Consider the following 25,321-nt stretch of genomic DNA (forward strand, 5'->3'; position numbering starts at 1 on the left):
GTGAGCTTCACTCACTGTCAGATGCTCTGGGAGCTGCCTGACAATCGCTCAGCCCTTGAAAACAAAACATACTTTTTTTTTGCGCCATTTTCATGCAAATCAGCTCCTTGAAATTCATATTTGCATCCAAATTAATTTGATTAGTTTGAAGAAAAACAACGTCACACAGCAGCGCACATGGGCCTTTGGATCAATTTTAAAGTTATTCAGCAATGGGAGCTGAATTTTTATCTTATGGCCATAAGATAATAGCAACATGAAGAAAGCTATTAAAATCATAACAATGGTCTGTTTTGTGGCAGGATTTTATTTTAACATTATTATAGATGTGAAATTTGTCTATGAATTTTGTTCATGTTTTCTATTAATTTATTTTTGTTTTGTTTCTCCAGATGTTTATTGGTGTGTTAAATTCTGTTATGCTGACGTTTGACGGTTGGTGGTTACCATAGTAACCAGTTATTGTGAAGAAAACACAATAACTGTGTTTTCTGTGTTTTCTTCACAATAAATATATTTTGACACGTATTTTAGATCAATTTAATCATATGGAGGGTTTCATGTATAATTGTGACTTATTTTACTTGATTTTTAACCATTATTGTGATTAATGTGCATTTTGGCTATGTTCAATTTTACTACTGTTAACTGCTGCCAACTGTTCATTGGGAGTTACATCTCTGTAGTTTGTTTAAGGTTATTTATTGTATTTCATTTAATGTAACTTCATTTCCTCTACTGTTAGAATAAATACAGTGAACCTGGGTGAAGTCAACCTACTGGATCTGAGATGAACAAAACATACACTGACTGCAGATTTTGTTGGGAAGTGTGTTTGGATGCACAGTTGGAGCCAACTGTGGTAGGATTGTTATGTGACGGCTTCACTGATACAAACTGCTTTTATAAGCTATTAATTATAATTTTCAGCTATTGTTTACGGCCGTCTTTATCGTGTCTGGCTTTTTCTGGTACAGAAATACGAGGCATGTCTCGCGTTAAAGACGTAAAACTCAGATGAAATGTAACAAAACCCTTTGAAAATGATTGGATACATGTTTGATTTACTTCCACATATGAAAGTGGCACAAATAGGATTTCTGGGGGGAGTGAATAGATCAGAATTGGTACATTCAGACTGACATGAAAAAATGGGATTTGCATTTGTCTGCTGTGTGAACGTCACCGTTATGTTCCATAGAAAAATGACAAAACACTGAAACCAAAAGAAGACACTGAATGAGACTCGGAGGTTAGAGATCATCTGACCCCAATTTTTAATCCAATACTTAACTTATCAAATCTGAATCAGCACACAGCAGCAACAACCTGTATTTTAGCTGAAGTAGCTCTAACACACGGCCATTTCTCATTCTGACAAAAATGTGGTGCAATGAAAACAGACGTTTTTAAAGTGTTTATTTTGGCAAGCACCATTCGAAATAGAGCAATTTGTCATGTACTTATGTGATGAAGAATAAAATTATATACCCATGCAAAAATTCCCTGTGAAATGTACATACGTATTTTTATTGCAGAAAGGTTAAGTATAACTGAAATATTTCTCACTTCCTTTTTTTTTTTTTAAACATTTTTTTATTAATGACTTATTGTTCTTTGAAAGTTATTTTTGCCCTCATGGATGTTTTTATTCTCAGCTTTCGGTCTGTTTACCAGCATCAGTTGGCTTGTAGAAATTTTAAGCTCGTTACATAGTCGACTGGAAATGTTTGGCATGTGTGAAGTTACCGAACGCGGTTTCTTCTAAACTCAAACATCAGTACAAAATCAAAGTGAGTAAAAAAAAAGAAGATAGAAAACAAAAACAAAATGTTCCTGTGCATCCTGATATTGAGTTAAAAAAAAAAAACATTTTGTTGTTCAGTTTCAGGTTATAAAGCCTGTCTGTAATCCCCCTCCCCCATCACCACCATCAAACATTTCATGTTTTATGTCTTTTAATACTTCCATGTTTTCATCAGTTCTTTAATTATTGAAAAGGAGCATCTGTCTTCCTTTTGTTGTACGAAACAAGAGGAGAAATCCTCATGTGTTTTCAGTCTATTGATGCTCCAGGCACCGTTCGGTCCCACGCGGGGCTCCTGTTGCCAAATGAGTCCGTCATTTTTTCAAATTGAGGTCCATACGTCCTTCCGCCGCTTGACGCAGGTCCGTCTCATACGGTGGTGACCCTCATCACCACCTCCCGGTTGGCGGCGGCGCTGATCCGCGGGTCGTTGGGCCTGAGCTGGCTCAGGATGTGCAGGATGGTGTATCCGCAGTGGTGGTTCAGAATAGTTCTTAGCCTCCTGCTCTGTCGGCCGCCACCGCCACTGGCCAGGCCGTGCGGGTTGCTGCGGGAGCCGCGGGCGCCGGTCTTACTGCTGGAGCTCACCGGGTCGCCCAAGTCTTTTGATTTCTCGTAGTTCAGTACTTTCCACTGCTGATTGACAGCCTGCCACCGCTTAAATATTCGATACACCGACGATCCCTCGTGGATGATGAGGCCTGGGGGAAGAGAGGAAATTTATATGTCAGGATAGTTCAAGCATTTTTCAAGGTAAGTTTCAAACTTTTCCAACACCAGATCAAAACAGTACAAATCGATTTACTATTATATGATGTAATATATTGCTGTTGTAGGACTGCAACTAACAGTTACTTTTCTTATCAATTATTCTGACAAATAAAATGGCAGCTAAAGCTGCAGTATGTAACATTTATAAAATATTTGTTCTACATGTTTGTTGAAACTAACTATGTCACGACAGTTTGAGACAAATAATCTGTGAAAAAATGAAGCTCTCCTGCCTTTTCCTAGTACTAACTAGAAGCAACCAATCACAGGCAGGAGGTGGGTCTTAGCGCTAACAATCACCCACACACTGCCGTGCTTTATGCTACGCTGCAGCTAGTAGAGCCTGATGAATGCTAAGGCTAGTTAGCATGGCCACCGATAAACAGCTTTCCTGTAATGGTAAGCTGTTTCTCTTTTAGGATATTTAGCAGCAAGTACATGAGTTTGACTGACAGCACTAAGACCCGCCTCCTGGCTCTGATTGGTTGTGGTGCATTTCTTCAGACAGCAATAGGAAGTGACTGATTTGTTCACAGATTATCTGTCTAATACTAGCGACAGTTTTAACAAATAATATAACAAAATAATAAAACTAAAACTAACTAAAAGTCCACCAATCTCAATAACTTTAACATGTAAAATATAAGCCAAACTTTCTTTCAATAACACAGATCAATAAGTCATTGAGGAATAATAAATATTCATTATATTGAAACAATCAAAACAAATTGTGTAAAAGCAATCTACAAAGAAAGTCACACAAAAAACATAAAACAATGTTCTTGCTAAATTTTCTGGATTTCAGCAAATAGAAATAATTTATTGAACGTAAAACAAGGGAAATTTAATCTGATTTAACTTCAGACAGTGAGAAAAAAAAAGTCTTTATTTGGCGCAAGAAAATAACAGAAAAAAACAAACAAAAAAAATAAACAATATATTACCAAAGATTTTTATGTAGTTTCTAGTACATGATTCAAAACCTAAGAGCTTGCTTTAAGTAAATAATTCCCTAATATTAATTAAAAAACTATTGCTTCCATTGATTTTTATTTCACTTATGGGAAAAATGTCTTGTTATAATTTAAATAATCTATAAGTTTAACTACTACTTCTTTAAAATCAATACTAAGGAACCATTTACTTAAAACCACGTCCAATATCTTACCTAAAAGTTATGTTAGTTTTGTCTTATTTGAAGCGTACTAAGATATTATCATTAGAAACTAGAGCAAAAATACTTTGTTTTTTTGCAGCGTATCTGGTTTCAACTGTAAATTTAGGCTTTTAATCAAACGTTAGATTGCATTTTACTACCAAACTGTGCAGTTGGATTGTCAAGCACTTTCAAGGACTTCACACAGAAATCAAGCACTTTCCAGGCCTTGAAAACACCTAATTGAATTGGAGCTGGTGATTTCTCGCTGCCCTACATCTAATGTTTTGCTAAATAGATTCGGTAGCTTGAGAGAGCTCGTCTGTGGATGAGAATAGACAGTTGGCAAAAATCACGGCGCAGATATCTCATGCCATCTGTTCTCAGTGTTGTCTGACTCAGGCGGCTCATAATTACGCAAGAACAGTTGACCCAGTCACACCTTAAAAACAGTCTCTTGTACTCTGCAACATCATCAGAATTTGTTTGGCTTTTGGGGAGCTTGTTGTCTCCTCCTTTGCACCATCTGCCAACTCGCCTGCGTTTTTTGCACAGCTCCGAAATGTAAATGGAGAACATGTTTGCCTTATCGCACTAGTTTGTCCTTGCATAATGCAACCTCCTCTGATTAACATTTCGGTTGTGGCTCCTGTTTCTGTGCTACTCTTGTTGTGGTGTAATGCAGCCCTACGGAAGAGGATCAGCGCCAATAATTAAAAAATAATAATTCTGACTTTTTCTTTTATCAGACTTCTGAAATTACTGTCAGAATTCTGAGAAACTATCCATATTCCAATCATATCTAAAACACACCTTTTCAGAACATCTTTTCCCTGTTTTTTTTAATCTTGTGTATGTTTTTTTAAAGGTGGTATGTGTTAAAGTTTTTGCCATTTATAATTTTGTTTGATGCACTGTTTTTTTTGTTGTTGTTGTAATTTTAATTAATTTATGTATTAAGAAGAGTGTCTGTGTGTTTAGAAAAGTGCTATGCAAATAATAATACAAATATAATGTATTATTATTTCAAAAAATCTGAATTTTGAGAACAAAGTCAAATTTCTGTGAAAAAGTCAGAATTCCTGAGAAGAAAAGCAAAACTTTCTGAGAAAAGAGTACGAATTTTGAAGAATAAAGTCATAATTCTAAAATTAAAGTTAGAATTCTGAAGTTAAAATGAAAATTCTAAAATTAAGCTCAGAATTCTGAGAAAAAAATCAGAATTCCAAAGAAAAAAATTCATTATTCTGAGCCTAAATTCAGAATTTTGAGATATAAGTCAGAATTCCTGAGAAAAAAATTAGGATTCTGGGAAAAAAAAAAAAGTCAGAATACTGAAGACAAAAGTCAGATTTCTGAAAATTGAAGTCCTTAATTCATCCTTTCCCTCTAGGCTCAGCACCTCATCTTTCTCCCTGTAGGTTCTCTTTCAGACACTAGAGGCTGGTTGTACGTTTGCACCGTTTGGTGTCAGCGTTGCGTCACGCCTTCCTGTTACCTATGCAGACGATGTCCATGAAGCCGTACATGCCGTAGCAGATCTGGAAGAGCAGGTCCTGACGCTGCCACTTGGCAGAGGGGCTGAGTGAGGACCAGATGAGCCAGGAAATGCTGGCGATGAGGAACAGGGAACCCAGGATTATCGCTGCAATCTGCACCTTCTCGATCACAGTCAGGGAGATGGCCTGCCACTGAAACACAGAGGAGAGGCTGAGTGTAGGAGATGGGGAAAAACTGATCAAATCACGTATGCAAGAGAAAATTGACACTTTGACAAATATATTAAAAGAATGCCAAGAATTTTAGGTCATTTGATGTACACCCACATATTTCCCACAAGTCTGATCCAGAAATGATCTGTGCCAAATTGGTAGGCAAGCGCAGCGCAAAGCATAAATGAACTTGCATGGCTTTAACACCAACAAAAAGAAAATATACTGACACTCTTCACCAATGTACAAGAGAAATATATATCAACAAAATGGCTGCTGTCGGGTTCGACCCGCATGAGACAGAGAATGGAAACATGCCTGACGATAGTCCACTACTTAGTGAACACAGAGAGCGTACACCATGGATGAGCGTCGCAACATGACGGATACAATCAATGTTTAAACAAAGCAGGACAAACTCTGCGTGTGAATAAAAAGGTTCTGGTGACTGGCTGAGTAAGTACAGTTAGTAACAAACATAGGCTACATTTCTGTCTCTGCTAGCAGATAAAAGCCACATTAGCTGGGCTAATTTTGCTAGTTTAGTAAGAAGTACTACAATAGATATCACAGAGGTGGGTAGAATACTCAAAAATTGTAATCAAGTAATATTTGTAATTCACTTATATTGTTTATAAATTAGTTAGGAGCATGGTGGGAGCTAGATCTAAGCTTGTGACTTGTTGTTGTCATAGCAACTCCATAATAACTGTCATGACAGGTACCTACCAAGATGGCTGTCAGGCTCACAGTTCCCTGAAGTGTGACATCACCTGAGAACTTTGTATTGATTTTCAAATTATTAAGATTCCAAGACGTTGTGAGGCTTGTCAGAGCTAACAGAGATAGTTTCACAATAAAATTGTACGATCAGGCAGTTACCAAAGCATCCCACAGTGAGCGTGCATTCACACTAGTTTGGTTCTCTTTATCCGAACTGTAGTTTCTTTGCCTGGAAAGTCCAGATGAATGTGTAATCAAACTTCATTGGGGCCAAAAAACGAACTCTGGTTCGCCTACAAATCTGTCGGTTGAAGTGAAGTCTGGTGTAGCTTGGTGCGTATTTGGACCAGAGACCGCTCCAAAAGCAGGAGGCGAACTGCAGTGCAGGGCATTCTGGGTAAATACCACCAAAACAATGTGCTAGCCTATCGCTAGTGGGAGAAATGGCCTGTGGTCCTTTGCCAAAGACATAATAGAAATTCTACAATCACTAAACTTTGACGCGTTCTCATTTGTTTACGTTTTGTGAAGGAGGAAGTTGCGCTTGGTGTCTTCTTCAGAGGTTTTCTTGTTGTTTTCTGACTTGTTTCCTCCAGTGGCTTTTGGTGTAGTGCCCCCACAGGTGTGGAGGGGGAAAGGTTGTTCTGTTAGTTAGACCATCTGACTCAATGCAGTGTGAAAGAAAATGCAGTAGCTGAAAAATGCAACAAATGTTGCAATTTTGGTCCCAAATTTCTGTTACTTCCAGCTTCTCTCATGTTATTAATCTGCTTTGCATTTCTGTTGATTTACACCCACCGCTGCCTTGTCTTTCACCTGATCCCTCACTCATACTATTCTTTTCAGTTTTCAGTGCCAGATCCTCTGTTTTTACGCCTTGTTTCACGGCTTTTCAAGTTCCTGGCGTAATTCCATGTCCCCTTTTTCCTGTTTCATGTTTCTATTCCTGAGTTTGCAAGTTGCGTTTTTGATTATTAAAATCTTCAGTTATGCCTGTCTGCACATTGGCTCTGCTTAAACTCCAAGAATTTCCAGTTATTTTTGGAAAATGTACAGTTTCCAGTTTGGTTTGATAAGAATCCAAAAACATAAATATAAAATATAAAATGTACATGTACTATACAAATGCACAATATTTTGTTCTGAAATGTTAAATCACAGGTTTGTGAATAAGTAGAAGTTCTAAAAGTGCATCTTTTCTCAAACTTTTTCATTTTCATTTTCATACCAGCATATTTAAATCAAGAGACACGTCTTCTCAATAGGTTTTGTTCTGTGCGTCTGAAAAGACGGGCAGACGGACGATGACGCAGAGGGAAAATTTGTCAGCACAATATGGCAAACGGTCTTCACACCAGGAAAGACTTGTGATATGTTCCAGCAAAAACTGAGGGGTGTTTTATTATGAAAGGTCAGTGTTAGTTGTATTTCTTTATGTATTCATGTACTCCTGAATGTTTCCTTTGTTTAATTTGAAGACATTAAAGTTAACAGTGTTTTCCTCAGTTTTTGTCAAGATTTTTTCTCCTATGGTCAGTCTTGGACCATAATTTAAAAAAAGCTTGTCGGATTCAATTTTTCTTTGATTTCTTCAAAGATGAAGATAAATGTGTTTGTTTGGTTTCCAAATATTCAGTGTTACCTGCAGTGGGTTCTTGGTGCTGATGGCCAGGACCTGGTACTTGAAGTAGCAGAGCTCACAGCTCCAGGAGCCCCTTTCGCTTATCCATCGGATGAGACAAGGCTGGTGAGTGCAGCGCACCGAGCCGTCACAGCGACAGGGACTCAGCAGCTCCCCCTGCAGGAAACGCAAAGAAAACAAGAGATTCTCAGATTGTTTCTACAATGAAAAAGCAGGACGTTTGCAGGAAGTCTGGAAAAGCCAGAAAGAAACATTTATTTTCAAACTAAGCAAATACAAAATATGGAGTTTGGTTACTCCCTCACACTGCTCTGAGTTTAACATGTTTGCCATTGATTGGAGCAACTTATGTGACTGATTTAAGGACGTACAAATTACCAGAAGTGCAAATAATATTTGGTAAAATCAGCTGCCAGTTTGTGCAAAGATGTATTAGGGCCACTGTAAATACTAGGAAGAAAGGAGGAGTAAATTTCCACCAAAAAATGCTAAAATGTTTCTGGAAAAAATCTTGAGAAGTTTGAGATTCAATACTCAAAATAAAAAATAAAAAATGCTACAAAGAAACTCAGAAAATTTCTTGAAAAAATCTTGGAAATCTCTGAGTTTCAAAAGTTTAACATTTTCACCTTGTGTTAGCTTATCCCAGCACACCTGGAAAAAAGTGGGACCTAGCTTCAGTTCTTTGGTTAGCTTAGCTTAGCACACACTTTGAAGACAGAGAAACACATTCAGTCCTTTTGTTAGCTTAGCTTACTGCACCTTGAAAAGAGCAAGAAATGGTTTCAGTTTTTTGGTTAGCTTAGCCTTGTACACCTTGAAAAGAGCAGAAAGTGACTTTAATTCTTATGTTAGCTTAGCTTACCATGCAGTTTTAAGTGGAAAACACCTCTGATTCTTGTATTAGCTTAGCCTTGTACACCTTGAAAAGAACAGGAAGTGATCTTTGTTCCTTTGTTAGCTTAGCTTAGCACAGAAATATTTTCTATATTGTAACATATTTCTGATAGGAAGCAGGGTGGTTAAACAATTTATTTAGCCAGTGTTTCAGCAAATATTTTAGGAGATTTGACAAAATTTATATGTTTTTGATCAACATGGTCACTGATACATGTGACTATGTTGCCTTGATCACAGACTGCAGCACCTTGCTAGCAGCTATAAGGCTTCACCGTTTTTTTAAATGTGTTTTTTAGGAAGAATTATAGCAACATATTAAAGTAAAGGAACTTAAGGCAAAAAAGCATAAAAGCAGCTAAAAACAATGGAAAAGGTATTGTTGTCTATTGTTTGTCAAACCAGAAAAATAAGCCATAAAATGTAACCTTCAAGTTTTTGGACATTGGATTTGCACTGGTCAGCAGTAGCTGATTGATTTTTTTGGATATTTGGTTTGACCGAAAAATGTAATCTCCACTCCAAACTGGAAAAAAATTTAACAAAATGTAATCAATTTTGTTCAATTTTCTCAATACTTTTGAGTAAAAGTCACAGGATAGATGTTATTCTTGCAAGGGAAAGCAAAAAGTGTGGTTAAAAATGTGGTTAGTTAGAGATAAATAATAGATTTTGTTGGCAAAATTTTCTATTCTAAGAAGATCTAACAATATTTTCCTGGTTAAAAATATAAATTCTCCATCTACGTCAATCAGTACACTATAAAACATGACAAAAACCTTCCAGAAACCAAGTCAGGTGTTTATTTTTAAGATCTAGGCTGGAGAGTCTTTAGGATCAAAGTGTCTCTTCAGCACCGCTGCAGCACCTGAAGCCTATTGGCCCGTCCAACACGTTCAGGTTGACTGCATCCAGGCTGTCACCATCGCTCTGCATCACGGTCCTCATGTCCTCGCACGGCTCTGCTTCCACCGCACTTTTACTTTACACTTGACTCCCAGCGCCACTCACTGAAACCCTTTTAAAAAAGAGCATTGTTCTGGGAGAATAATCATTATGAATCACAAGTGAGTCAATGAAAGGACACAGCTTGATGTGGAGCGAATTTGGCAAAGGGGCAACTTAACACGCTGCACCAACGGCGGGGAGTGCGGAGGCTTCAAGGGCAGGCAGGTGGACCGAGAGGAGCTTCACATCGATTCATAAAAACTCAACTTACACAGATTTCAGAATCAACAAATGAGATAACAATGCTGTAAAAAAGTATATTCCCTCATTCTTTTTGTGTCATTACTACTTTCATTGTTTCACATCATAAAACTAGTTTTAAAAGTGTCTGAATAAATACACTTTCCTTGATGATATTAAAGGGAAAAATGTATCTAATTTAATGAAAACATAACTGCTGCTTTAAGAAATTATTAATTAAAGCTACAGACAAACAGAGATGAGTAGAGTACCCAAAACTCAAGTAGAAGTAAAAATTATCCGACCAAGAAATTACTTAAAGAGTAAAAAAGTGTTTGGTATACAGTCTATTCAAGTACTGAGTGATCAAATTATCAATCATTTAATATTTAAAAATTACATCATCAGACAGACCAAAACATAAAGTTAAATGGAAATTTTTCCAGAAATTAACTCAAGTAAGAGCGTTGCTTCCTAATAAAATTACTCAAGTAAAAGTAAGTATGATATAGTGATAGTTTCAGCAAATATGTAAAAAAAAAACTAAACCCAAATTAGCGCCTTAGCATTAGCGTATCCTAATCTGCTAGTGCTTTAGCACTAGCAGAACTAATGTTAGTTAGCACAACTCACTTTTTAGCTAGCAGTGCCCACTACTATTGTTTTCTGATCACTTATATTGGAAGGGAACTGATCGTTAGCTAAACAAAATGACAGTCAATACAATTCAGATGATTAGATAAACTGAGCCGTAATCCAGTCTATTAACTCCTTCAATTTAAATTACAAAAAAAACCCCAAAAGAATAATAATAATTAAAAAAAACAGATCGATTTGGAAGGTTTCCATCTGTTCATTTCTGTCTGGGCCAATTATATAAAAAGCCAGAATTTACAGATGGTGATTCAGAAAAACTGAAGCGGCATCTTATCACATCACTTGGCAGTGAAATAGTGTACCTGCAGTGACACAAATAAAGCTTTTCCTGATCGTCTGCACCCTTGTTCTCCCATCTGGCTCATTTGACCTTCTGACTTATAAAAAAAAAAAAACGCAAGTGTCCCAGTACATGAGAAAGAGTCTGGCAGATGAGCCACATGCCACTTATAAACATTAAAACAACGTGCTTGCTGACATTATAAAGATAACACAGAGAAGGTCAGAATATATATGAGGGACTTAATAAAAAACATATGAAAGCAAACATTTTTAAAATGTCAAGTTGTCATAGAAAGGTCTGCAAACGAGTGCGTAAGAGTGTGCAATAAAAACATAAGAGCTCAAAAGCTGCACATTCGTCCTGGACCAACAGCAAAATTAAAACACGAGATCTTATTGATATTAAGTAACTGATTGCATCAAAACAATAATTCAAGTATCTGAATTTATTTAGAAAATGTCACAAACTGTTCTGTTGATGGTGTTAAATGTCCAGTGACCACTAGAAGTTAAAATCAAGATTATTTCAAAATGTTTTCCATACAGATGTGTAAACATTTCCATCATTTATTCTTCTTGATTTGATATTTCCCATCAGTCTCAGTGAATCTGATTAGCTTGCAGCTGCATGGTGGTGCAGTTGTTAGCACTAACTATGAACATAAAGTTCCTGAATGGAAACATTCCAATTTCTAAAAAAAACCTCTTGTTTTTGGATAGAAAGTTTTGGTGAAGGACACGGTGGTTTTGTTGGCCGTATCAAAATAGATTTATTTGGCAAAACTGCAATGGCAAAACTTTCTTGTATCACACAAGTCACATGATCGACATCCGGATGTTAGGATTGGTGGAAACAACAAAGAAGAAAATGACAGGAAGTAGTTGGAGTATATTTTTTAATCCTAAAAGTAATTTTTTTCAAAAATGTTGCTCCAGTAAATGTAATTGAGTAAATGTAACTAATTACAACTATGGGGTTGAAACTGTTCAAATAAAGCACAAAATGAACACAACAGTCAGGACAATAATAACTAATCAGAAGGAAATGATCTTTACGCCCTAAAATAACTAAATCTAAATCCTTAAAGAAGAATCTGAGTTTTCATAGACATTGTGTTCGTAAATGATTGTTTTACATTTATAGTCTTTTCCTTCACTGAAAGGTCAAACGACTTGTAAAAGGTCACGTCTCGTCTGCCGCAATCAAATTGTTTCATTTAAACAAACAAAACAATAAACAGACGGAGAAAGCAGCGACTTCCTGCTTCAGAATCACTAGAATATTAATATTTCACAATACAACTCTTCTGTTTTTCAATGGTACTGAAATGAGCACATAAATCATTTAAAATCAGCGTCTGAATGCTTTCATTTTTACAAAATCCTTCTTCTTAAAACAGCTTGATCCAAAACAGAAGATCCAGATTTTTAGTGACTATTTTCAGCTGCGATCAAACAGACATTTGTTGTTCTGCTGCGTATTTAGGACAGCAGGATGGTGGATGTGGCAGTCGTTCAGAATAAACCGGGCGCTCATTGTGATGTGGGAACATGTCACCCACTACAATAGTGGGACTTGTTAACCCCCTCACACACTGTTCCCCATCACTGTGTGAATCACTATAATCTGGAAGTACAAACGCTCAACTTTCAAGTGGAACAAGCCACTTAACGGCATATAATTAAATTCATATAATCCATAAAAAGTAAACAAGTGAGTGTGGATTTCTATCCACCTTATTTCTGGCGGTGCTGCAAGAGGATTAATTATTTTATCAACTTCCAGGATGATAACAGCAGCTGCAGCTAAGTGGTTTTGCCATGGAGTTATCTCTATTTTCTAGATAACTGGTCTCCATTTTAGCTTAATTTCCTTATTTATTTCTCAGTCAGGGCAATCACACACCCATGGCGTCCGATGGAGTATTAGAGACAGGCTAAGAATTATTTTTTTAACCTTTAATTACGAGAATAAAGTCATAAGATAACAAGGAACAAGGTCACAATTCAGGATAATAAAATTGTATGACAATGAAGTAAAAAAAAAAGAATATAGTAATCATGTTATAAGAAAAATATTGTAAGACAATAATCATGTTTTCCAAGAATAAAATCATAATTTATGAGAAATGGTTCATACAAGAATAAAGGCAAAATAAGAGAATAAAATCGTAACAATACAAAAATACAGCAGCAATGCTACCAGAAAAAGTCATATTACTATAAAAACATCATATTAGAATAAAGTTATGCTAAATTAAGTAATATGGCAATAAAGTTGTAATAGTTCATTTCATAAAATTGTAACATTACCAGAATAATGTCATAATGACACAATAATGTCATATTACCAGAATAAAGTCATAGTAATGTTAGAATAAGGTCATATTAATACAAGATGAATTCAAAACAATAGCAGAAAAAAAGTTGTAATAATAAAGCAGTAATAAAAAAAATGACTGACTACATTTTCGCAGTGGTAACATTATAAAAATGTAGTTTAGTGCATTAGAATGAGGAATGTTGAGCATTTTGTGAAGTTATTCTTTAGTATTTATTTTAAAAATAAGGGAATGCTTCCTCTTAAAACACACCAGCATTAAATTATCATCATTAGCAGGAGTTTGATATTATTGCGCAAACAACTGAATCTATTTAAGAAAAACAAGTTATCTAAGCTATTTTTTCATTAAAATGCCTTTTAATGTCATTTTGGGACTTTCTTCTGGTGATATTATGTGTTTATTCTGCTAATATTAGAACTTTATTCCTGTAAAACAAAAATATAACAATGATCATGTGTTGTTTGATAACTAAGATCAATTCAAATCTATGTGTGATTGAACTGAAATTACATCCTTTGAATTTTGCGAATTGGAGCTGTATAAATAAACTGAAATAAACTTTCTGTAACTGAATACATGTATTCAAATTAAAGGAGAGGTATTTCTGTTTTTCCAGTGTGTGTTTATGCTGCTAAAATGGTAAAATAGGATTTTTATTTAAGGTTTTGACTCTTGTTTGGATGCTAAAACTGTTGATGGTTCTGTAATTTTCTCTGTAGGATCTTTTTCATAACATCTTCGTTCGTCTATTTCCCATAAAGTGCAGCTGGGAAGCTGCACTTTAGTCTTTGGGAAGATATTCTATTCCAGTTAGTTCATTGTGTCTTTCATGTGGTATTTGCTGACCTAAAAAGTGGAAATGAAATACCACAGCTAAAAAAATTCAACCTTAAAATAGCAATAAAAAAAAACACAAACGCTGACCCTTTACACATTCATAAAACCCCCCACAGTGGATGATGAAGTGTGGGCTTGTCCCTGGAGGCCACTTCACAGAGCACAAGGGTGTTAATTTGGTGTGTCACTTCATGACTAAGAGAGTGGTCTGCAACCTTTAGACGAGACATTTTTTGTGTGGAAGTGGCCCCCATGAGCTCCAGACTGCACGCTAGTCTGGAAACACGCTGCTGGGAGAAAAGGCCACCTCACACTCCACTCCTTCTTACTCCAGTTGTTTCTCTACCTTTTAGCCTGAAGGAAAAGCTTCTGTTCAGTGGCGACCCCACAGGGAGGGCAAGGGGGGACCATGGCCCCCTCTTGAAGAATACGCCACAGAAAGAAAAGTGATCATCAATCAGAGGAACACAGATGTGAAACCCAATCAATAAATATATATATATATATATATATATATATATATATATATATATATATATATATATATATATATATATATATATATATATATATATATATATATAAAATTAAAAATATATATATATAAATATTTTCAATATTTTGTTATGTATTTTTGCCTATTTATTTTGTCTGATTACTCGATTAATGGTCAGAATAAACAATAGAATATTTTTAATTTAAGTTTTTTGTAGCTCTTCCCGCTCCGAAAGCTTCACTGCCCTGTCCTGAACATTTCCTGGTGTTTGCTGCTTCTGTTAACGTAGACAAAGCCGGGTTTAGGCTCGCCATCCAGAGCACGCGCTGACACCTCTGACAGACAATTAATAAGGCCTCGTGCTCAATGCGGCCTGCAGAGCCGGGCGATTACGTCTGTCGGTAATTGTCCCGCTGACAGCGACATGATCCCCAGCCCCTGTTGTGACCTACTTGAATAATGAAATAAGAACGAAATGGCAAACGTGAGCTCCTTCTTCCTTGCGCCCAAGGAGGTAAAGAGCGAGAAAAGGCGCGTGCTGTGGTGGCAGAAACAAAAGCCGAAATGAGAGCGAGGAGCTGATGTTGTAGTAGCGCCGCTCTGGGTTTTCCCTCACTGCTTTGTTTGCTCGCTCTTTGTCTGTGAAGCTAAAAGAGGCAGCTAAGAGCCACGTTGCTTGATGAGTCACCTTGCCGGAGAGCCCGAAGCCGAAACAACATGAACCTTTTTATTAAGGGGATGTGTGTGAGTGGGCATGGACAGCAATCCAGGCTTGATTCCTGTCTGCAAATTCCAGAAAGATATTCAAAAAGGTTACTTTCAAATTAAAATTAACCTTTTTATTAAGGGGGTGAGTGAACAGGCTTGATTCCTGTTTGCAAAAGCCAAAAATTTTGGTAAGATATTCAAATTGCATCCTGCGGCTCTGCAATTTACTGTTTCTCAACCCAAACTGCGGGGCAGATGCCATATATTAGCACATGGGCTGTAATAACACTGTATGCCTATCTTTGAGAAGTGACTAAATGGTAATATCCATCTGTGCTCCTGCAGGATTTACAGTGTTTCTAATTATCTCAGTGGAACGGAACTACCTGCTGATCCAGGCAGCACAGGTTTCTGCACATCTGGTGCGGCCAGCATTTGGCCACAGTTCAAAGACGTGCGATGGTTATTGTTTTTCTTCAGACTCGAACACAACACGGAGTAAAAATTAGAGTTTGGAGTCTTATCCAGTCCGTATGAGATTCTGCCAACATGATTATCCTGAGTAGAAATATCTCAGCATCCCAATTTTTACACTAGCCCTGAAGCAATTAATCAGATTAATCGTGATGAATTGATTATTGAAACAATTGTCAATTAATTTAGTAACCAAATCATTGTTAACCGAAGTAGAAGCCTTTAGATGAAAGAATAACACAATTGCAGCTGCAGTTAACTTTTATAAAATTAAGAAGTTTTTACATATTTGTTAAAACTGCCATCACATTTTGACGGTATGAAGTCAGGCAGATAACCTGTGAAAAAGTCAAGCTTTTCTGCCTTCTCCCATTGCTCCCAGTACTAGCTAGAAATAACCAATCAGAGCTAAGAGGCGGGTCTTAGCACAGTCAATCATGCCCATGTACATGCATCTCCCTGCCCTCTTATTCTCTGAGATGACACAGCTTCTTCCAATAAGCAGAGTTCACCAGAAATGCTAAGGCTACTTAGAACGGCCACCAAAGAAAGGGTATAAATAGTTTTCCTGTAACAGTGAGTTGTTTCTCTGCCATTAGCACATTTAGCATCGAGTACACAAGGTTGATTGATAGCGCTAAGATCGGTGGTGGAGAGCGCAGCAACACTTCAGATGGCAATAGAAACACAGGGAGGAGGTGGAGGAGATCGATCTTTTCACAGACTATCTGTCTCATAAAATACTGTAAGGACAGTTTTAACAAATATGGAAAAGAAAGCATATTTTTTAAAAAGTTACATGCTGCAACTGTCTGAACGACCACACAAAAAATTAGATTTCAGAAATAAATATTCTAAATTTAGCATCAGGATCTTTTATGTGAATGTGGCCTTTATGTATAAACTATATAAACTCTACACATGACTGTTGTCCAGGTGATAACATTTGCACCAACTCAGTGGCATAAAATAAACAATAAATGTTGCAGAGCACATTATTATGACTATATTAATTGTAAAGCAGTACTTTATCAGCGGTAGGATTAATTAAAGTTTGTATCAACCTTGTTGGCCTTTGAGTTTTGGTCATGTGGTTTTTGTTTGGTTATGTGGCAGTGATGCTACGCAGCATTGTGGGGTAACCGATGGAAGAAAAGAAGCAAAACAGGTGGTGTACATGTGTCATGGTGTCTAAACTGGAGGAAATGTATATAACATTAGTAAGTATCAGTATCTTTGGTCATAAAAGCAATGTTAATATCGATATTGTCCCAAATTTCTGGAGGAATATCATGCAAAGTTAGAAACACAATGTTCGATGCAATGACTGAAACTTTTATGCCTCATTAGTTTTGGATCTTTTATGTGTAGAAATGAATATATTTCTAAAAAAAATAATTTACTTTTTGAAGAAACTTTTTAAATTGGTCAAATAGTTATTTCAGGGAAACAATTTTTTTTTGGAAAACCTTGAAATTGACGTACTTTTTATGTTTAAAAGAGATAAATAATAATAAATAATAATAAATAAATAATAAATAGGCTCCAGAATTGAAGCTATACAATTTTGTACTGCTTTCATACTTTCAAGCAGTATGAAAGTTTACATGCAGATGATTGTAAAAATTAGAATATTTAATTAGTAGTAGAAATGACAATGGATGGATTAGATTGATTATTGTTTTTTCTGTTTTAATTACTAGCAGTAAAATAACATTTTGTATAAATAAGGCTACAAAGAGAAATTTTCCATTGTAAAAGAAAAAATATTGTTTCAACAGGAACTCACGTCAGCTCTTTAGAGATGAAAGAATGCACAGCATGTCGATGTTTAATCTGTTTACATCACTTTACTGCACATTTGCAATGCATCCTGGGAAACTTATTCCCCTTTATTAAAATTACAGTGATATTAACAACCAGGATGCTGCTCACTTCAGCTCTGAGTGTTAATTATCTGTTATGGTTATTTTTCATATTTTTATTATAATAACCTAATTTAACCAGTGAGATATTCATATGAATACAAAAGTTGGTTCACATTATTTCTAATTTCTTAAAGATCTTGCTGTAATTTATATTATTAACTTAGTTATAAAACTGATAGCATTAGCATAGCCACTTTGAAGGCTGGGAATGAAGTTAGAGGGAACAAAAATGATATCCAGTGGTACATACTGAATTATGCGCTATCACAGAGTGTCTTATAACAAAATAAACTTTAAGACTTTACACGCTATTATGCATATGATTTTTTTTTATTTACAATATTTATCTGTACCTAAGCGAAAGTATGATAGCTAATACAAAGAGTTTAATTTTTCTTACAAATGATCAAAACATGTATCTGTGACATTTTGGCCCATTCTGATTGGACAGAGAGAATTAGCTTGAAATCTGTACTTTGACTGGGCCACATGGATACACTTAAATAAAAATGACTCAATTGTAGCAGTGGCTCTATGTTTAGGATGGTTGTCCAGCTAGAAACTCAGTCACCTCACCTCAGTCTTATAACACTTTTCCCCAGGCTTGTCTCAGAGTTTAGCTCCATCCATCGTCGCATCAGCAATGATTTTTTGTTTTTCTATTTTTAGCATGGTCATTCATACTAATGTTTAAACCTGACCACAATCAGACTTCTGTACTAAAAGTTTATGACTCCAAAGGGACCCACATGCACAGAAGACGAACGTTGACACTCTGTTTACGGAAGTATAAATGTACTCCACCGTCTACGGATCAATTTTAAAGTTCTTGGAGCTGGCAGTATCGTCACAAGATCATAAGACAAAAGAAGGTAAGAAAAGAGAAAGCATAACTAATAGTGATGGCATTCTGTAACTGTTTAGTCATTGTTTACATGTCTCACTACTTTTTGTGCACAATTATGAGGCATGTTTCAAGTCACTGATTCAAAAGTTGGAAAATATGTGACGTATGAAAGTGGCACAAATCAGATTTTTTTGAGGGGTATGAAGATCGTAATCGGGCCGATCAGACCGTCATGAAAAAGTTGGATGTGGGTCGTTTTTTCCTGCTGTGTGAAAAGTCTCACTAATGTCACTTTGGATGCATCCCGGCTCCACGACTTCTGAATCAGAAGACTGAATTTCCTACTTGGCATTTCATCAGGTTTAAATATAAAGTGGAAACTTTGGTAATTTAAAGAGAAAAAGACAATAATTGATATAAGTTACAAAAATAATACAAATCAGGCAAAAGAAAATGTTTCCAATTTAGTTTTCTTCAATATAAATCTTGCAAAACTTTAAGAAAAACTGCAGGTGTGTGTCTGTGTCTGGTGATTTTTTTTCTCCATTCAGAGGGTAGAAAATCCAGAAATTTTACTGAAGTAAGAGTCGAAATACTTCAGGATAAAATTAGAAATTATAAGTAAAAGTAAAAAGTTCAACGTAGTAAAAATACTCCTAAAAATATTTTTTTCAAAAATGTTACTCAAGTAGATGTAATTGAGAGAATGTAATGAATTACTACCCAATTCTATAATTAGGTGACTAATTGGTTGGACATACAAATGCATGCCACACTCTTCAGATTTAATTTGTTATAAAATGTGAAAACTACATTTTAAAAGTTCATAATATGAGTGATGATAGACCCAAATGCAGAGAGGCAGAGGCAGCTTGTAGGTGAAGAATATGTAATAAAAATGATTAACAAAAATCACAGGGAGCCAAAGCAGAACAAAAACCATACAACAAAGAAAAATGAAAACAGGAAACACCGAGAATAAGCAGGGAAAAATATCAGGTTATAATAAGAGGAACCAGCAAGGAGCGACTGAGAATAAAGTGCTTAAGTACCGGGAGGTTGAAGGCTGAATAAAAGAGCTGAGCTGATGAGCTAATGGGTTGCAGGTGAGGGGAGACAGAGAGAAAGAGGAAATGACGGTAGGGGATCAGAAAATAATCTAAAAAGAATACTAAACATATGAAAAATAAAAACTAGAGCTAAGAAAATGACTAGACACAAGAAATAAACATAACTAGAATCACTGAGAAGGAACTGAACAATGCAGAACTAAGAGCAAGAACTAATGAACACAAATAATAACAAAATCCAAAACAAACTCAAACGACCCAATAATTAGACACAATGGTACATTAAATTAATTTGTCATGATGGTCAAACATGAGTGGCCATCATGTGATCCCAGTGACACACGCCGAAACAACACTTCTGAGGATGATTGTGACTCATGTATATTCAGTCGCTCTCACCCTGTTTGTCATCGCGCAGCAGACCTAATTGGCTAACTTTCTTTGTTGCCATGCTGGCCAGATTTCAGATTGTGTGGGAAACATGCTGCCTCTCTCCGCCGCTGACTAGATTACTTATGAAAACAGTGTTATTGAGATAACCGGATCATGTTATTAGAGGAGGACGTGGAAGGAGGTGGTGGGGGGTTGGAGGATGGAGAAATAAAAGCACAATACTGAAGCCGTGCGGCACAGACTGTACACGGCTCTGGAGGCGAAATCAGAAAAATCAGAAACAAAGCAAATCCTGTTTGGTTTTTTCTCCCCGAATCGGGTGTGTATTTAAGGAATATGTGGGCGTTAGAAGGAGGAATGTAGGACAGAGCTGAAATAAAACCAAAACGCATTGAAAGTGAACAAAACAAACCCCGCCGATGGGGCCGGGTGTGTGTGGGGGGGTGTTTACCTGCTCGGGGCCCTGGAAGCAGATCCTGCACTGGGGGGTCCGCAGGCTGCTGGACGTGCTGGTCAGGGACACGGCGTCCAGGCCCACTTGCAGCTTGGGCTCTTTGTCCTCGAACGCCAGGCTCCGGGGCCTCGGGTCGCTGCCGTAGTACTCCTCCTCATCGTCCCGGGAATGGCAGTCGACAAACGGCGGCCAGCCGCAGCCGCCCATCCCCAGACCCCGCATGGCGGAGGAGCGTCGATCTGTGTCTGAGCCGGACTGTCGTGAATCGGATCGCATAAACACCAGGACCTTCAGTTCATTGAAAAACATGCGGATCCGATACTTGAACATTATTATTATCCTTATTATTTGTATTATTATTATTGATACTATTGTTATTATGAATCCTTTATCATCCCCTCTGATGGCATGTGTGTCTAAGCCAATGCGGATGAAAGATTTTCCCGACACACTCTTTCAATATTCATCACTCAAACAAGTCAGCAAGCGCTGTCTATACATGCATCTCCCACCGCACCCCAGTAAACATCACAAACTGGTGTCCATTTTCTTCCACCGCTCCTTCTTTCTTTCTGTTTTCTTTTCTCTTTTTCCTGCAGAAACGCCGCTGGGCTTGCAGCAACCGATATTTATGTATATACAGAGCAGCCTACATGTTTTGCTACCCGAAGCAGAAGACAGCGAGAGAGCGGACTAGTGGAAGAGAGAGCCGCGCAGAGCCAGGGAGCAGAAACAACGACATGCCATCCACACAGTCACATCTGGGACTCCCGACAAGAAACATAATCCAAAAAAAGATTAAATACAAGTTTGCTTCGGATGTGGTTTTGCTGCCTTATTGTCTCTCGATGTCAAATCGTGTTCCTCCCTATTTCGTCGTCTCGTTGCAGCGCCCCTGGTCGGTCCACGAAGAAGAATCGGAGCCATTCCCCTCGACGATCCACGTCGAGATGAAAAACACGTCCCTCAGCGTCCGCATCTTCAGGAGCCCCGTGTTTTCCGCCTTGGCTTCATGTCCGTTTCTGCGGGATCCGCGTCGAAAGAGAGGCGGCAGGGAGGCAAAGAGGAAACGGGACGCAGCGTGGAGGAGAAATCACGCAGCGTGATTATTGGATCAGATATGTGGTGCTGATGAGGCTGCTGGCTCTGGGTTTCTTCCTCGAAATGGTCGGCTTGGAGATTGAACGGAGCGCAGCCGCTACTTCCGGAACAGGGAGGGAGGGGGGCAGCGGGCCGTCGCCTCTCCGCGGCCGTCCGTCCATTCCTCCGGAGGGGGGCGAAGCGCCTCTCGCTGCGCGCCGGGCAGAGCAGAGGGGAAGCCGGGCTGGAGGTTCTGCTGCTGACCGGCGGCCGCTGTCCAGGGTGCTGAAAGCTTCCCCCCACCCCCATTGATGACGTAGACGCCACATGAAATTAGAGCCCCCCACCACCACCACCATGCTGCTCTCAAACAGCGCTGTGATTAAAGTATTCACACCCCATGAATTAGAGACAAGATTCATGAAGGAAGTTTTAATATAAAGAAAAAACAGAATCATCCGTCCTTCCTTCCTTCCTTCCTTCCTTCCTTCCTTCCTTCCTTCCTTCCTTCCTTCCTTCCTTCCTTCCTTCCTTCCGTCCGTCCGTCCGTCCGTCCGTCCGTCCTTCCTTCCTTCCTTCCTTCCTTCCTTCCTTCCTTCCTTCCTTCCTTCCTTCCGTCCGTCCGTCCGTCCTTCCTTCCTTCCTTCCTTCCTTCCTTCCTTCCTTCCTTCCTTCCTTCCTTCCTTCCTTCCTTCCTTCCTTCCTTCCTTCCTTCCTTCCTTCCATCCATCCATACATCCATCCATACATCCATCCATACATCCTTCCTTCCATCCATCCATCCATCCATCCATCCTTCCTTCCTTCTATCCATCCATCCAGAAACAGTTTTTCATGTTGGTCAGATTCACATTTTGATTTTTTCTGACCTTCCTGAACTGGAACAGCGACTTGTTTTGGCTTTGTTTCAGTAATGACTGTTTTCTCGTCTCTTTTCCATAAAATCCATCACTGTGGATGATTAAAACTTGTCCTGTCAGCAGATTCTCCCACCTGAGCTTTGGATCCCTGCAGCTATTCACTGTGTATTAGTTTACCACAGAAAATCCCAGTAAATAAGATGACAAACGATCAGAGTTCCCAGCATAAAGCAATCATCAACAATTAGCAAGGATAAAAAGATGCACACAAAATATGCAGTAATAACAGTAAAAGTGAACTCACTGGAGTTTAGTGTATGAGCCCATGCAGTTTCTAAAACTCTGAGGTCAAGAGGTCACAGTAATTAGCATATTAAGAGCTGCAGCTGCCTGTTTTTCATTTGCTCAGTATTCCCCACCATGACAACACCTCCTACAAATATCCCCTGCCTCATTGATCCTGATTGATTACTCCCATTCTGCTTGTTTCATTTATATTGAGGAAAAGTCTTGTTGCTGCAGGTCTCACGTTGTGTGCACAATGCTGCGTTGAGTCGTTTTTAAGCGAGAGGAACCAGGGCTGCGGGATTAGCCTGATAGTTTATTCATCGACCTTCAGCCAGTCAGACGGAGGAGCAGCGAGTTTATTCAACTCACAGTGTTCTCACGGGAGATTTCATCCGACAACAATAAAAAATGTCGTTCCATGTTACAGAAACAAACAGCTTTAGTAGTGTGAGTAATACATGTTTATACTGTGTGGGAGGGCTTTTGTAATCTATTATGATGCTTTGGGACGTTTGAGTAGCAACATTTATTGGTGATGTGGGAAAAAAATTATTTTCCAAGCAATTTCTCCTTTATTCTCTGTTTATTCATCATCTCCTGCATTTTCTCATCAGCGTTTCCTTCGTATTACTCATCAGCTGAAACCAACATGGTGCTGTATTCACTTCAAAAATGTCAACAAGTTTAGAGAAAGGGCCTTAGCTAGGTTAAATGCTAGGCTAAATGAGGCTAAAAGCTACATAGCATTAAATCTCTGACTCGGGTTGAAATTTTAACAGCATGTTCTAGAGATACAGTCTGAAATATTGCAAAGATTAAGAGGTTTCTTTCAAGCAAGCACTTAAAAACTGCTGCATAATTTTAATTTTCAGGAGTTTGGATCAGCCAGTTTCAAATGTTTCACCTTCTGACCTGCAAAATAACAAAAGAAACAAAAAAGACAAAGATTTAAAAAAATGATTAGCAGCAACTGATGACATCATCCAGGACATATTACCATGAAATGTTGACTCTGCTGTCTTAGATTGAGATGTTGGCATGTCTTAACAAAGATGAGACAGTCTTCAGTCAGAGGCTTCTTTAGATTCGTTGAAAGACTGACTGTTACTGGAGATCCTTCCTGCCTACAGTATCACCATTCACAACATTTCTTTTAAGATACGTGGATGTTATGAGTTATGATAACATTAACTATTCCGTTTTGGACAAGTAAAGCAGTTTTGAGTTGAATTTGACTTGTTTGATTTAAATTGAAATGTTTGAAAACTAAAAATCTTTAGTTTAAATTGGAGGTGATTTGGGTTTCACAGAAGGGAAGGAGGATTCCAGGTCTGAAGGCTTCCACCTTTATGTTAACCGCTTCTACTTTACTCTCGTCACCAAGAGACAAATCTCACAACTCGGGCTGAAACGATTCATCGACTGTTAAAGTAAATGTTAACTAATTCAGTAATCAATTAATCGTTAACTGGAGTACACAGACTCAAAAAATAAGCCAATCTGCTGAAAGAACAACACACTCAAAACAGTATTTAAGCTAAGTCAGCACAAAAATATACTGCATAAAAAAAATACTTTTTTGAAGTAGTTGAAGTATTTTTGTGCTACAGATGCATCCTTTGCTACAAATGATCAAATGTTCACTAAGGACCTGCTGTTACTGCATTTTAGTGAATAAAAAATGTATTTCTTATTTAAAAAAGACTTAAATTATTTATTTATTTGCCTCTTTTATTTATTTCTAACGTTATATAAAAATGTTTAAATAAAAATGTGTAGAATGTGCTGTTTTTATTAAAAAATAGATTAATCGATCAATCGTTAGAATAACTGATAACTTAAATAATTGATAGTTGCAACTACAAACATTCTCTCTATTTCTGAAGACATGTGCATATTAATAGCTGCATTAAAGCTAAATTTGATGTAAATATATTTAATTTGTTGCCTGCCTATGGAACATTTAGTTGTTAGTCGGGACAAAGATTTTAAGTGTTCTGACCTCCAGAAGACGCCTGGCAGCGTCTGCTCAGGTCCATCACTGATGGCCCTTATTGACCTGTTTGTCTCTCTTCACAGATGGGAATGATTTACTTTCCTGTTTGTCTTCACAACGCTGCGAGAAGCATTTATGCTCAGCTCCATTAAATCTGCACAGTGTTGATGTGAACAGGAACAAACCACATTCCTGTTTCTGCAGCTAAACTCTTTCACTTCAGAGCTACAGCTTTTCTCCCGGTCGTTTGGCGAAACCTGAGCAGTTTGTGCACAAGCAGCCGACTTTAAAGCGTAAGAACTAAATAAAATTAAACATGGAGAGTAAACAGAGTTAGCCTGATTTATCGCCAATAAAAGAAACAGCTAAGAAATATTGATCGTCCCCAGGGAAGCAATTAACTGAACAGACAATTAAAGCAGGACTGACCTGAGAAAACAGATGTTTATGGTTGGATCTGAAACTCTGGCAGTGAAGAAGACAACCTTAGTTTGCTAAAGGCTGTTGAACAGTTTAACGGATCTAAGGGATCGCTACTGAAGGTAATTAAATCATTTCTCTGTAATTAAGCACATAAATAATGTATTACTGACAGAGGAGGGGAAATTTTACTAAGAACTTTGCATAAAACTGAACTGTGACCACAATGGTTTTAGATCTTTATCTTGAAAAGTTTCATTCATAATAAAAAAAATAACTTTCACTGGACT

General features: G+C 37.6%; 1 protein-coding gene across 1 annotated transcript; it reads right to left on the reverse strand.

Moving 5' to 3' along the window:
* Positions 1-1,402: 1,402 nt before the first annotated feature.
* marchf9 (membrane-associated ring finger (C3HC4) 9) lies at positions 1,403-21,988 on the reverse strand. Its single transcript, XM_014991900.2, has 4 exons — positions 20,385-21,988; positions 7,812-7,967; positions 5,233-5,425; positions 1,403-2,508 (listed from the first exon to the last, which is right to left on the reverse strand). The coding sequence occupies exons 1-4, from the start codon at positions 20,715-20,717 to the stop codon at positions 2,177-2,179; spliced, it is 1,014 nt and encodes a 337-aa protein (XP_014847386.1). The 5' UTR covers positions 20,718-21,988; the 3' UTR covers positions 1,403-2,176.
* Between the last annotated feature and the right edge of the window lie 3,333 nt (positions 21,989-25,321).

The sequence above is a fragment of the Poecilia mexicana genome, unplaced genomic scaffold (assembly GCF_051168715.1).
Source record: "Poecilia mexicana isolate PSO_F unplaced genomic scaffold, ASM5116871v1 scaffold_7, whole genome shotgun sequence".
NCBI classification, from domain to species: Eukaryota; Metazoa; Chordata; class Actinopteri; order Cyprinodontiformes; family Poeciliidae; genus Poecilia; species Poecilia mexicana.

Coding starts and splice junctions, on each gene's coding strand:
- marchf9 (XM_014991900.2), bottom strand. CDS start 20,717: ATGTTCAAGTATCGGATCCGCATGTTTTTCAATGAACTGAAGGTCCTG. Junction 5,426..7,811: donor GCACCAAGAACCCACTGCAG/GTAACACTGAAT, acceptor TCTGTGTTTCAG/TGGCAGGCCATCTCCCTGAC. Junction 2,509..5,232: donor CATGGACATCGTCTGCATAG/GTAACAGGAAGG, acceptor CTCTTCCCCCAG/GCCTCATCATCCACGAGGGA.